The 14173-nt window shown below is 48.7% G+C and overlaps 1 protein-coding gene across 1 annotated transcript; it reads left to right on the top strand.

Moving 5' to 3' along the window:
- Positions 1-678: 678 nt before the first annotated feature.
- Unc5cl (unc-5 family C-terminal like) lies at positions 679-9128 on the top strand. The gene is made up of 8 exons (XM_021149974.3): positions 679-1115; positions 1611-1911; positions 3351-3613; positions 4455-4556; positions 4670-4737; positions 5533-5633; positions 6014-6127; positions 8398-9128. Exons 1-8 carry the CDS (start codon positions 731-733, stop codon positions 8618-8620), a joined length of 1557 nt encoding a protein of 518 aa, XP_021005633.1. The 5' UTR covers positions 679-730; the 3' UTR covers positions 8621-9128.
- Positions 9129-14173: the final 5045 nt, after the last annotated feature.

Raw genomic sequence — 14173 nt, 5'->3', positions numbered from 1 at the left:
CTGTCTGTACTCCTATGGGATCTTATTCCCTCTTCTGGTGTGCAGATATACATGCAGACAAAGCACCATGTAAATGAAGTAAGTAAGTACCCAAACCAACTAACCAACCAAACAGAAAACGAGGTGGGGTGTGGAGAGGTGGCTCAGTGGTGAAAAGCTCTTAACCACTGAGATGCTATGTAGCTCACTCTGGTCTCCAACTCAGGATCCTCCTGGCTCAGCCTCCCGATCACTAGGATTATAGGTGTGTATTGCTACTGACTCAGAAGTAGCTATTTGGATGGGTGAAGACACTGAGGTAAACTAAGCGATAAGACAAGCATAACAGATGCAGTGATTGGCAGGCTTTGAATTCCTGTCCTCTGACTCTGAATCCGAGTTCTTTATGCCCAGGGATTTACTTTGCTGTAACTAGGATGTGGAGAACTGTGGAAAGCTCTTTATTTTCGAGACAGTGTCTCAGTTTGTAGCCCAGGCTGTCCTTGAACTCCAAATCTTCCTGCCTGATAAGCTGGAATTAGAGATGTATACCACCATCCCTAGCTCTGGAAGGTTATTGAGTGTGTGTGTGTGTGTGTGTGTGTGTGTGTGTGTGTGTGTGTGGTGTACAAATGGGGGAAGGGGAAGAGAAAGGGGAGGGGCCACTGACTCTAACCACTTTCCCTCCAGGGCCTTGACCTTGGCTGGTGCAGGGGTGAGGGAGAGCCAGCAGCATTGAGTGACCAGGCGGATGAGCCCCCAGGAGAGCTCTGTTCAACCTTCCCAGTTCCTCCTGTTGGTGGGGATCCCTGTGGCCAGTGCTCTCCTTCTGGCTCAGTGTCTTCGATGGCACTGTTGTCAGTGGCTGCCAGGGACCTGCCGGAAGCCGGATGACCCAGAGGAGCCAGTGTCCCCATCCACTCCATTACCAGAGTATGAGCTCCCGAGGCAGTGCCCAGCCCCCACACTACCGGAGGTGGCTGCGTTCTACCAGGAACTCCACATGCCTACCCAGGGCCAGACTGTCACCCGCCAGATGATGCATAAGCTACTGGTGTTTTCGGCTCGAGAGGTGGATCACCGTGGCGGATGCCTGATCCTGCAGGATACAGGCATCTCCCTGCTCATCCCGCCAGGTACCCGCTCCCAGCCTCCTTCTGGGCAAGGGCTTCTTCAGACAGCAGGTTAGGGTACCCGACCTGAGCACCACCCACAGACAACTTTGGAACTTAGGAAACTGTTTTTCTAGTTTAGCTTTTTGGATTCCAAAGATGGTGTGTCTCCAAGAATGAGTCTCTCTCTCTCTACACATTTTTGGGAGACAGCTTCCCAGCAAATGGAAGTAAAATGCCTGGCTTGAAAGACAGGCTGCTGTGGCAATTCTCCAAACAAAAGAGAGAAAACTGTGCTTCATTGTCACACAAGTCCCCATACGAGTAGCGATGGCCCTGGAAGGAAATCGATGACTGCTTTGGAATTGCATCCCCAGTTAGCTCTCGGTGGCCTTCCTCATTCCATACAGGCTCTCCGCATTCTGCTGGGCTCTGATTCTGTACCTTCTGTGACTGGCATCCTCCAAGGGGCAGGACATTTTTTCTTGCTAGACTCATCTCTGCCCTTTGTCCCTTCAGGTGCTGTGACGGTGGGTCGCCAGGAGAGGGTGTCCTTGGTTCTGGTGTGGGACCTGACAGATGCCCCGTCACTGTCTCACAGACAGGGACTAGTGAGTCCTGTGGTGGCCTGTGGCCCTCACGGGGCCTCTTTCCTGAAGCCTTGCACCCTCACGTTCAAGCACTGCGCCCAACAGCCCAGTCAAGCCTGTGCCTACAGCAGCAATACCTCCTTGCTGGATGCCAAGGACTGGAAGCCCCTGGGTCAGCCGGGGACTCATATCTCCAGGGACGAGTGTCGTATCCTGCTCTCTCACTTCAGGTGGGCCTGTCCTTCTCTTATGTATCTCTGAATGACCCCATTGGCCAGTCCTATTGTTTTATGTCTCTCTCTGACAGTGTCTTTTCTCTGTCTGCCTCCTTCTTATCTTTGTGTCAGAACTGCCTGCCCCTTCATTCATTTAGCATGCTTTGACAGTCTCTTAGACCTGCATGTCCCTCTCTGAGCCCACTGTTCTAATATTCACCTTAGTCCTGTCATCAAAATCCCATCTGAGACTGTGTCCCATTGCCGTTTCAGTGCCTATCTGCAGTCACCTGATTCAACTCATCCTTCTGTCTAGCAAACTAGCAAGCATGTCCAACTCACAAGCCACAGGCCCCAGACAGCCTGAATATCTATAAACATGACCCAACACAAAATAGTCGACTTGCTTAAAACATTAGGAGATTAAAAAAAAAAAAACTCAATTGCATCGTTCTTGAGTGTGACTTTGTGGATGATGTCATTGTGTCTCAATGTCAAAAGGTTGGGCACTCCTGTAGTGAGTTTGCCCCTCCTCACATCTGCCTTAGAGCTGCCTCTCTTCAGGACTGTCTCTAAACTCTTGTTTGTTTGTTTGTTTGTTTGTTTTTTGAGACAGGGTTTCTCTGTGTAGCCCTGGCTCTCCTGGAACTCACTCTGTAGACTAGGCTGGCATCGAACTCAGAAATCCACCTGCCTCTGCCTCCCAAGTGCTGGGATTAACTCTTAAGGGTAGCCTGTCCCTTTAAGGCTCATGTCATGTCTGTCCTCCATCTCATAGGCTCTGAGGTCCCTGCCTCCCAGATTCCTCATCACCCATTGACTAGAGGAGAGCCATGTGCACCTTTTTCAAATCATGGGAACCCTGTGATTAATTTGTCTCCACTGCCAGGTAACGCACACTGGCTCTCCTCCCCAGGAGGTGGCAGTCACTGTATTAGTAGTGTTCCTTACTGCCCTGACAATGGACCCGACACAAGCAAGCTAAGAAAGGAATGGTTTGTCAGGGTCCCATCCCAAGCGGGTTAACCACCGCGGCAAGCTGGTTACGTGGCCTCTTCACTCACGCATTGGAGAAAGAGATAGCTCTCGCTACTCCCATTTGTTTTTCCCTCTCAGCCCACCAGTCCCATCCTGTTCATCAGGGTGGGTTTTCCCACCTCTGTAATTCAAGTGAGAAACTCCCTTAATGGTGTGCCCAGAGATTTGTCCCTGTGGTGATTCTAGAGCCTGTCAAGATGACAGAGTGAACGTCACAGTCCTCCCAGCCCATTCACTTCTTGACCCTCTAAGTCACTCTCTCCCCAACCTGGTCCTCCCTCTATGCCTATTTGGAGAGGAGATTGCATCACTCACATAGAGACCCCTTAGATGACAGGAGCCTGGTGGTAGGCACCTTGGGATCTATGCCTTTCTGGTGCCTATGTGTAGATCTCTGCCACCATCTCCCTCCGCAGTCTCTACACCTGCGTTCTGGAGGCCCCCCTGGGCCAGACAGCCCGCAAGTGGCTGCAGCTGGCCATGTTCTGCTCCCCACTGGCGCCAGGGCAGACACACCTGCAGCTGCGCGTCTACTTCCTGAACAACACTCCCTGCGCCCTGCAGTGGGCTATCACCAATGAACAGCCGCACGGGGGACGCATGCGCGGGCCGTGCCAGCTCTTCGACTTCACTGGGGCCAGAGCAGACCAGTGCCTGAAGCTCAAGTACATCTCTGAGGGTAAGGGGGGGTGGGCCCCAGGAGGTGAGGGATAGATAGGACGCTGGATGAGAGGGAGGTTCAGAGCCCCCCTCTAGCCTTCCAGGAAATCCAGAAGCCCCAAGTATAAATTAGACATGGGTTCCTAGTGGCCTTGTGAGGATCTCCTGGCTTTGTTCACTTTCCTCTAGCTCCCGCGCAGCCCTTGCCAGCCAGCCACCCCAGAACAGAGAGACGCTAGGTGGGAAGCTGGAAGGGAGAGGAACCTTGGGATTGGGAGTTGCGTCCTGTCTGCCTGCCAGGGCCTTTTTCTTTTCTTTTTTCTTTCTTCTTTTTTTTTTTTTCTTTTTTTGGTTTTTCAAGATAGGATTTCTCTGTGTAGTCCTGGCTGTCCAGGAACTCACTCTGTAGATCAGGCTGGCCTCGAACTCAGAAATCCACCTGCCTCTGCCTCCCAAGTGCTGGGATTAAAGGTGTGTGCCACCACGCCCGGCCAGGTCTTTTTCTTAAAGCTTGAGCTGCTGGCGCTGTTTCTGGAATCCTCTGTGTGGTTGTGGACAGGCGCATTTCTGTGGGTATTCTGCTGAAGGGAGGCTAAGGGGCCGTGTGTGTGTGTGTGTAGTAGTAGTAGTAGTAGTAGTAGTAGAATACTAGTTTTATATATATATATATATATATATATATATATATAATATAAAATATACTAGTACTACTAGTATAGTCATAGAAACAACCACTTTGAGGTGCCCCCTCAAGCTCACCTATTCCCATTGGCTTGAGACCCTGAGGCCTCCCCGCAACTCCCGTTATAGACTTGTGGAAGGCCTTACCCTCTAAGGCCCTCTGCTCTGTCTCTCTGCAGGTTGGGAGAATGTGGATGACAGCAGTAGCCAACTGGTTCCACATCTCCACATCTGGCATGGAAAGTGCCCCTTCCGTTCTTTCTGCTTCCGGAGAAAGGCAGGTAGGAAAGGAGAGCCCTGTTGGATTCCTGTTCTCCCCTCCTAGACACCCTGCTCTGCAGCCCTACTTACCCTGAGTCTTTTTCTTGCTCACCCATCTTGCTTCTCTTTGTAGCCAATGGGAATGAAGAGTGCTCGGCATTAACCAATGAGATCATTGTCACCATGCACACCTTCCAGGATGTGAGTTGTGCAAAGGCATTGAGGAAGGGCAGGGCCTTGGAAGGTCAAGGAAGGGGGATGGCTCTGGTACACATGGAGTAGGGTCCTAATTACAAAGCAAAGTAGTTAAAGAGGACTATTTGTCATAGAGCTACCATGCTAGATCTTTGAAGGACTTAGACCACCAGCTGGCCCCCTAGCTACCCTCTATCCCTGAGCCCTTTCTATGGATGGATGAATGCATCAGAAGGTTCAAAAGACTCAAATCCGACATTAACTCTTTCTTCCAACTTAGGACAGCTAGGGGGCATCTGGGAGACTTAGCCTCCTCCAAGGTGACCATCTCTATCTATCTTGGGGAGGGGGGTGATGAGAAGGAGGGCTTGAGCAGGTGGAAGGGGGGTATTATTTCCTCCTCCTTCCTCCCTCCCACAGCTTCAGGGAAGAGCTGAACATGTCAGGTTTGAGAGTGCTTGGAAAACCAAAGTAGCGTGTTGGAAGCTGAGGGCAGGCAGCCGCACACTGTCATTTGGGGAGGACAGCTGGAGGTCAGGCTTGGTTACTGGGTGGTGGCCTGTGTCTTCTTGTCTTCTGCCAGCCTAAGATGCACCATGTGTGGCTTTATTGTTCTCAGGGGCAAACCTGACTGTGGGGTTCTGGAGTCTGGGAGGCAGAGGGTCCAGGGTACTGGGTAGGGAGGGGGCTGTAGCTTCTGGTGATACAGGTTGCAAAGGAGTCATGAGGAATGGAGGGGGCTGAGAGGAGGAGTTTCCCATGACCCCCTGAGTGTGTTCCCTGTCCCTGTTGGTGATTCAGGGCTTGGAAACCAAATACGTTGAAATCCTCAGATTCCAGGCATCGGAGGAAGAGACCTGGGCAGTGCCCCCTCCTGTCTCCCAGCCACCCCTGTGCAACAGGTGAGCACAGGTAGCTTTGGCTGCTGGGTGGGGGATGTTTGCCAATCCTGTCTCAGCACCAGTAGGTAGAGAGGATGTGTGTGTGTGTGTGTGTGTTCTTGTATGTGGTAGCATGGAGGCACATGGAAGTCAGAGGTGAATCTTGGGTTTTGTTGAGGTAAATTTGGAGCTGTAGATGGTCAGCAAGCCCCAGAAACCTGTTGGTCTTCTTCTCCCCCTGTGGCTGGGTCACAAGTGTATGCCACCACACTAGACTGTTCATGTGGGTGCTGATGATTGAACTCAGGACCTCATGACTGTGTGTGGCAACAGATTGAACTGTCTGTCCAGCCCTTGGGCTTGGAACCTTCCTTCAGTAAACACCCTATTCCCTGCCTCAGGCTGCCCCCAGAACTCTTTGAGCAGCTGCAGATGTTGTTGGAGCCCAACAGTGTTACTGGGAATGACTGGCGCAGACTGGCCTCCCACCTGGGTCTCTGTGGCATGAAAATCCGGTAAGCAACAGGCACATCTGTAGTGAAGTTCAAAGGTAGGCTGGGGTGGGGGGACTTCCCAACATCCTGGGAGCTGGACTAGGGACAAGGGGATGACTTGAAAGTTAGTTAACAGCTACTGAGTCCCTCCAGAGTCCCTTTAGTTTACCTCTTTCTGCCACTTCTACATCTTCAAGGTCCAGAGTGATGATCACCAGACACACAGGTCTGTATACTCGCCACCTCTTTTTATCTGTATTTCCAAAGAAGTTGCAAAACAGAAATTGATAAGAAGTTTCAGGTCCAGTTTAGCCAAACTGGGGAGAGAAAGACTCCAATTTCTTACCACCATCTTACAATTTAGTCACAAGACAAAAACCAGAAGATGGGTAGACTCTCTCGGGGACTGGGGGAGGTGACTTGGTTCTAGGTTGCCCTTGGGGGTCTCAGTTCTCTACTCCAGAGACAGTTTTATTTTAATCATTGTTCAAGTCCAGGACTGAAGGAAACTGACAAACACTAAGATTGCAGTTTTTGTAAGAGTCTCAGGGATTGTTTGGGGCAGTGGTGTAAGAGGCCACCACCTGTATGTCTGAGCTTGACCAAGTTCCTTGTTCCCAGTTCATTCCTTGGATAGGGGAAGAGTGGACACTGTTTATACGTTGTCTGTGGACGTCAGTTTCCAGCTCACACTCCTCTATGTCTATTCTATGAATTTTGAAAGTGAAAGAGAAAAAGTAGTGACAGCCTCACAGTTGAAGAGGAGGGTCCCAGGTGCCTCTGCAGAATTTAGAACACTTCGCTCTCTCTCCAAGACTCCAAACTCATTCTTTCAGCAGGAGATCAGTTATATGATGTCTGTCTCATAGTAGGTATGCAGTAAATATTTTACAAGGAATGAGACAAGTCACTGGTACTAGCTTGTAACACTGTGGCCCAAGGCTCGGAAAAGAAGATTATAGGATGATGTGTATACAACATGTAGCTGATGTGGGTCTCGTAGTAGGTGCGCAATAAATATTTCACAAGGAAAGATACAAGTCACTGGTACTAGCTTGCCACACTGTGGCCCACAGCACAGAAAAGAAGATTATAGGATGCTGTGTGTACAGTGTGTAGCAGGAGGCCTGTCGCTTGTTAACACAGTAGGTGTTAGTAATTGTGGTGGCAGTGCAGCTGGGGCTCTTGCCAAGGAGCTCACAAAGGTAGAAGAGCCTTTCTGTGCTAGGTCTTAGAGTCCAGGCTGTGGATGCTGTCGTCAAGAGATGAGCTAGAGCCAGACCTTGGAAGCAGAAGAGATTTAAACACTTGTCAAGTGCCTGTCTATGTGCCTGGATCCAAGAGTGAAATAGGTTTTCACCTCCTAGGAGCACAAATGATCGATAACAAGGGACTCTGAGAACTTGAGAATAACAGCAAACATTCTTTGTGCTCCCCTCCTCCCCCGTGTGTGTGTTCAGTATTGCAGAACACTGAAAAGAGAGATGCAAACAGTTGAAGAAAAAAAAATAACCAGAGGATTGCAGAATTAAGAGTAAGACAGGACAGGACGCCAGAGAGGAAGCCATAGAGGATGCTCTAGCTGTGGGGAGCATGGAGGTGCTGATTGGGGGCAGAATATGCAAGCTAGGTTAGAGATGGGAGGAGGCGAGGGCAGGTCAGAAAGGCAGGGCATCACCAGGTGGTGGGTGAAGGAGGCAGGCAGGAGTTGTAGATTGGCTGCTAAGTAAAAGGGACTCTGAAAGGCTTGCAAACAATGGAGGGTCGTCAAGGAAACTATGAGTGTGATCCAACACAAAATCATAAGCATACTTAAAGCATGAGGTTTTTTGTTTTTAATGTTCATGGTTCTCGAGTGTGAGTTTGTAGCTAACACCTGTCTCCGTTTGCTTTCTATTGCGGTGATAAAGCACCATGACGCAAAGCAACTTGGGAAGGAAATGGTTTATTTGCTTATCATTGGCGGCAGTCCATTTTGAAGGAAAATCAGGGAAAGGGCTCAAAGGAGGAATCTAGGGGGCGGGAACTGATGCAGAGGCCATGGAGGGGTGCTGCTAACTCCCTTGCTCTCTGTGGCTTGCTCAAGCCTGCTTTATTCTACCACTCAAACTGGCTTAAGAAGAGCAGAGTGCAGGCTCCTCTCAGCTTGCAAAGTCCCACCCTTCCGGGGAGGTAGGCAAGGCTAGGGGGAGCAGAGCTCAGGGGTGGGGTGCAAGAGGTACAGAGTGTGTCTCATTCTGCTCCTGAGCGCTCTGCTCTCCTCTCACCACGCCCCTGTCCCTTGGAGACAGGTTCTTGTCCTGCCAGCGCAGTCCTGCCGCGGCCATTCTGGAATTGTTCGAGGAACAGAATGGCAGTTTGCAGGAGCTGCACTATCTCATGACCTCCATGGAGCGGCTGGACTGCGCCTCTGCCATCCAGAACTACCTGAACCGGACTCCTGGGGGCAGCCCTGACAGGTTGCATGGAGGCACCTGGGAGAACCATGGCCTAGAGCTGGATGAGAAACTCTAAGCAGACTCCGCGGCTGTGCAGGATGCTTCAAGAGGCCATGCCATACCGTGCCATGCCTTTGAGCTCAGGATCAATGCCACAGTCTCGGGTGGACCGAACTGGAACCCCTAGCAAAGCCCGACAGCCCTGTCATCTGCCCTGCATCAGGATAGCTCTTAATCCTGCCGGCCAACTTTGTCCTGCGTGCAGATTCCCTCTTGGTCGGTAGGGGGCGCGGGAGTCTGGGAGATGGTCACAGCCAAGCAGCTTTTGATATGCTGCTTAATTTTCTTGTGGACCTGCGGGCATACCTCAGAGACTGCTCAGTCCACAAATATTCATGGAGCGCCGAGTCTCAGCACCAAGCTGGGATCCTGAGGAACGTCGGCTTCTTTGGACTTGCCTTGGAGTCTGTTCTGCGAAATGGAGATGCACTCCCAGCCAGCTGAGAGCAACATTCTAGACAGTGTCTCCCCGTGGTTAGGAGATGTCTTGGGTGTGTAACTTTGTTGAGAAGGGAGGGCGCTGAGGTGGGCTGGAACAAAGAGAAGTCTCTATAGAGGGTCTTGGGAGAGAACTTTGGCGGGGGAGGGGGGCTCCGGAATAGGGCGGGTGCACAGGCTCACCTCATTGATGTGAGGAATGGCCTCCTCTCCCTTCATCTCTTCACTTGTAGCTCACACTTTGTCCTCCTTCTTAGCCGTTGTTTCTCTCATCACACAGGAAGCTGAGAAGTCTCGGAATGCACGCCCTATGTCTCTCCACCTCCAGCTGAGAGTGTTAAGTCTCTGGCTGCCTTTTCTTGCACTTGCCCTGTCTCAGAGTTGGCCTCTTTACTGTTGCTCATGTCTTCACATTGCTTCGTCTCTATCTAGTTATGGAATCCCATCTTTGTGTCTCTTTTCCTATTAGGAAAAAAAAAATTCAGTCACTCCCTCAGGCAAGTGTCTGAGCTAATGCTATGTATTTCAAGGCTACTGAAAGAGCTGCGGCGGCTATTCCAGGAATGAATAAGTAGAGATATTTCTCTCACAGATCAAGTTCCTCCTTAGGGGCAGGATTAAAGGACCCCCCACCCCGCTCCAATCCAGGCAGCAGTTCTGACTACTGATACTCTTGCTTACCGATAGTTTTGTTCATTTGTCCAAAGGTAGACAATCCCTTTGGAGATAATAAAATTTCACTTCCACATTTAATGAAAATACTGGTACTTTTGAATGGTGAGCAATATTAATTATTAGATATGAAAATGCCTTTCTTCCTAACTTTGTTTTGCTAAGATTGACAAATTTGGACATGGGTCTAAATTTTTAATTTTTAAATATTTTAAATGTGTGGGAATGTGTACGTGTGAGCGCAGGTGTCAGTGGAGGGCGGAGTAGAGGCTATTGGAGGTTCAGGAGGTTGTGAATTGCCTGACTTGGGTGCTGGGAACTGAGCTCTGGCTGTTCTACAAGAGCTGTATGTGATCCTAACCACCGAGCCGTCTCTCCAGCCCTCAGTGACTTGGGATCATAAAATCATATGAATGAGCATTTTGCAATTTGCACTTCTGGTTTGAAAACAGACTGGTCACTCGGGCAGCTCGTTCCCCATTCTTGAAGCAAGCCTTTGGATTTGGGGCACATGTTTCCTTTTTCTGCAAGCCACACTTGTCCCCGCCCCCACCCCCATTTTCCCGTCTCCCGGCTCTACTGCTGGGCTGTCCAAGTGGGTGCCCTGGCTCAGACCTGGCCATTGAAGGGCACTTTCCTCCTCTCCAGCTGCCTTAGCTCCTTCTCTGCCCTGCAGGCCAATCAAAGGCATTGTTGGAGTCCTTTTGGAACAATCGATTTTATGTAGCAAACTGAAGCCACAGGGGTTACAGGAGAGTGGGATTGTGGGAGTCCTGTTATTCATTACAGGAGAGAATGCTTTCTGGCTTGTGTTAGGGTTAGTTAAAGGAACAGAACTACCAGTTTAACAGAACTAACAGGGGTGTATATACTTTAAAAATGTGTTTCTTGGATTGGCTTATAGAATATGATTGGAAAATTTCAACATGACTGCCTTCAAACCAAATAGACTTGAGAACCTGGTGTGGTTTAGTGCCTATGGCTGGGCTCCTTAGCAGTCCCAATTTGTGTCAAAAGTCTAGATGCTTCCTGGAGAGCCACTTTGATCCTCATTGAAAGCCTGAAGAAGGGAAGAGGACATCTGGGTTTTGATATCAGTGAAGCGCTGCAGCCACTACAGCGGCAACAGAGTTGATGAACTTGTCAGCCAGAGTGAAGGCAGGCAGGCAAAGGGCTTTTTCTTTTTATCAGAGCTGCCTCTGGAAGGTGCCCCCTGACCCTCCCCTCCACATGTAATGGGTCTTTGCCACTTCAAATAAGAAAATCAAAGCCAACCCATCATAGGTGCGCCCGAAGATTGCCTTGAAGTCGATTCTAGATCCAGTCAATTTGACAACCAAGATTAATCAATCACAGACTGCCCAGACAGTTTCTCAGAACAGGTTTCTAGGGCTGGAAAAAACGGATCCTTGTGCCTTTGACTAGAAACCACTGGTGGCTGCTTATGACTTCGCTTCCAGTCCCTTTCCCTGACAGGACACCTGTCTGGTCCTGAGACACAAACTCAAGTCTCTGCTCTCATGAATGTCAGAGAGGCCTTGTCTAATCTTGTTCCTGTGGGGCTAGAGTCTGGGTACACGCAGGGGGAGTCAATGGGTGATGTGGAGTTAGAGCCTCCAGGGTTCACAGGTACGCGCGTCTCAGTATGCATTCACAACACTGGTGGTAGACATACTGAGATCTGTGCCATCCAATTGAAATACAACGAGAACCACATGCAAGTTCATGTTTTCTAAGAGTCACGTAAAAAAAAGGTAAAAAGAGGGATGTGCTGAGATGGTTCTGAGGTGCGTGCCGCACCTCTGACAGCCTGAGTTCAATACCTGGGACCCAGCTGGTGGAAGGAGAGAACAGAGATTCCTACAGATTATCTTCTGACTTTCACACATGCGTTATGGTCCAAATGTGACTTCCTGCCCCACAAACAAGTGTAATAAAAGCTTAATGATAAAAAGAGGCACGGGCCATCGATTTTGATAATATATTTTGTTAAATTTAATATGTCCAGGATGTTATTATTTCCACATGCAATCATTCAAAAATTAGTGGCATATTTAAAAGATTTTAAAGTTTAATATTTTGAATTAATTTGTGTGTGTGTGTGTGTGTGTGTGTGTGTGTGAGAGAGAGAGAGAGAGAGAGAGACAGAGAGAGACAGAGAGACAGAGAATCAGAGAGACATAGAGCAGGCATGTATGAGCTCAGAGGGCAACTTTTGGGAGTCCGTTCTCTCCTTCCACTGAGGGTTCTAGGCATTGAATTCAGGCTCAGCCTTACGCAGCAAGCACTTTATTTGCCGAGCTACCTCTCTGGTCCTCACTTACTAATATTATTGCTATGTCATTGCTGTGTGTGACGGGCGCACACATCCATGGAGCCCAGAAGGAACTCTGTGGTGTTGGTTCACTTCTCTCACCTTTCATGAGTCCCAGGCACTGCTCTGAGGTCTCTGAGCTTTGAGCCGAGAACCTCTACTTACGAAGCCATCTCACAGACCCATTAGTGTATTTCAAGTTACTCTCTATATTAAATGTCTGGCATCTGGGATGCATTTTATAGCTATGGCACATTTCTACCTATGTGCTGCTCTAGTTTCTATCTGCAATGTCTCTGCAGAGCCCATGCTATGTTAAAAGGCTTGGTCTCCAGTGTGTCTTGTGCTCCTAAGAGGGAGGTAATGGCACCTTTAGGAGATGGAGCCTAGTTTAGGGAGCTAAGTTTTTGGAGAGAATTTATGATATGATTTAGCAGTACCCCAATGTCTTCCTTGCCACTGTCTTTGCTTTCCAGCCACCACGAGGTGCTCTTCTACATGTTCCCACCATGATTTTCTATGCCATCACATGGCCAAAGCCACTGCCTTATTGCCCAGGGATGGGATCTTTGAAACTGTGAGCCCAAACCTTTCTTCCTTACAAGGTGTTTACTTCAGGTATTTTTTCCCACAGTGAGAGAAAGCAGTATTTGCTAACTAGTCATTTAAAAATTTGATATGTATTTAGCTTTCATAAAATTTATAGCCAAAAAAAGCATGCTCGCATATAGAAGACAAATAGATAGAAGATAAATATTTTTAAGACTGCAAGTTCTTAAAAATAGAATTAGGAATTTATCTTAGAATTTAAATGTACCAAAACAAGGTAAAATGAAGACAATTCCTCAATTGCTCTAGCTATCTCTCTGATTAGCTATGCATATGCATTAATAGTGGGTACTGTTATTAGACAGGACAGACTGGACTATGGATCCAGCAGATTAAAACTTTATAGTGTGTTTGAGCATCCACTCATCTGTTTCCACTTGTCAACCCATTATCAGCTGTCCGTCGTATCTGTCCGCTCATATGTATCTACAACCCACCCATCTATTCAACCATCCATCCATCTGTCCATCCATATACTCATGTCCATCTATTCACCCACATCCATCCATCCATCCATCCATCCATTTATATCTGTCCATCCGCCAACCCATGTCCATTCATCCATCCACACATCCACGTAACCACCAACATAACTATCCATCTATCCATCCACATCTGCCCATCCACCACCTCATCCATCATCCATTCATCAATCTATCTATCCATCCATCCACCCACACACCCACCTACCCACATTTGTCTGTCCATCCATCCACCCACCCATCCATCCATCCATTTACATCCATCTACCTACCCACCCACATTTGTCCATCCACCTACTCACATCTGTCCACTCATCCATCCATCCATCCATTCATCCATCCATCCATCCACCCATCCATCCATCCACCCATCCATCCATCCATCTCCATTTATTTGTCCATTCACATCCTTCCAACCACCTATACATCTTACATTTCTGAGCATCTACCCTATGCTAAGCCCTGCACAAGTTATTGGTGATTAAAAAAAAATTGCCAAAGAGTGTCTTGTTTTCTTGGAGCTTCTGTGATGGTGGGAGTCAGAGGGAAAGGCACTTTTTATTTTTATTTTTTGGATGCCTCCCTCATTTTACTCAGAAATAAAATGGAGACGACCAGTAAGTACCTAGCAAAAGTACCATGAAGCTGGAGAAATAGCCCTGTTGGTAAAGTGCATGGCTTGTCAAACCTAAGTTTGAGCCTCAAAAGCTGTATTTTAAAAAGCTGGGTATAGTGGTGCATGCTTGGGAGGTACGTCCTGGGGAGGTGGGTGCACGAGGATCCCTGGGGTTTGCTGGCCTAGCTGCTCGACAAGCTCCAGTCCAATGAGAGCACTTGTCTCTAAACAAACAAGCAACAAACAAACAAACAAACACAACAGCCCCTGAGGAATGATATCCAAGGCTTCCTCTGGCTTTCTCACATACAGAGACACAAGGTTCACTGGCAATGCTGACTTGAATTATTCTCTCTTCTGTCCAGTATGCCCTGTGTTCCCTGCTCAGGCCACCCTTTATTCTGCACCACATTCTTCTTCTCTGGTGGATGCTAAAGG

The sequence above is a fragment of the Mus caroli genome, unplaced genomic scaffold (genome assembly GCF_978045245.1).
Source record: "Mus caroli unplaced genomic scaffold, Mus_caroli_1 scaffold_18, whole genome shotgun sequence".
In the NCBI taxonomy this organism is placed as follows: Eukaryota; Metazoa; Chordata; class Mammalia; order Rodentia; family Muridae; genus Mus; species Mus caroli.
This window is presented reverse-complemented; position numbering and strand designations above follow the sequence as displayed.

Excerpts from the sequence above, each read along its gene's own strand:
- Unc5cl (XM_021149974.3), top strand. The coding sequence starts at position 731 with ATGAGCCCCCAGGAGAGCTCTGTTCAACCTTCCCAGTTCCTCCTGTTG. Across the intron at positions 3,614-4,454 it reads GCTCAAGTACATCTCTGAGG|GTTGGGAGAATGTGGATGAC; the intron begins GTAAGGGGGGGT and ends GTCTCTCTGCAG. Across the intron at positions 6,128-8,397 it reads CTCTGTGGCATGAAAATCCG|GTTCTTGTCCTGCCAGCGCA; the intron begins GTAAGCAACAGG and ends CCTTGGAGACAG.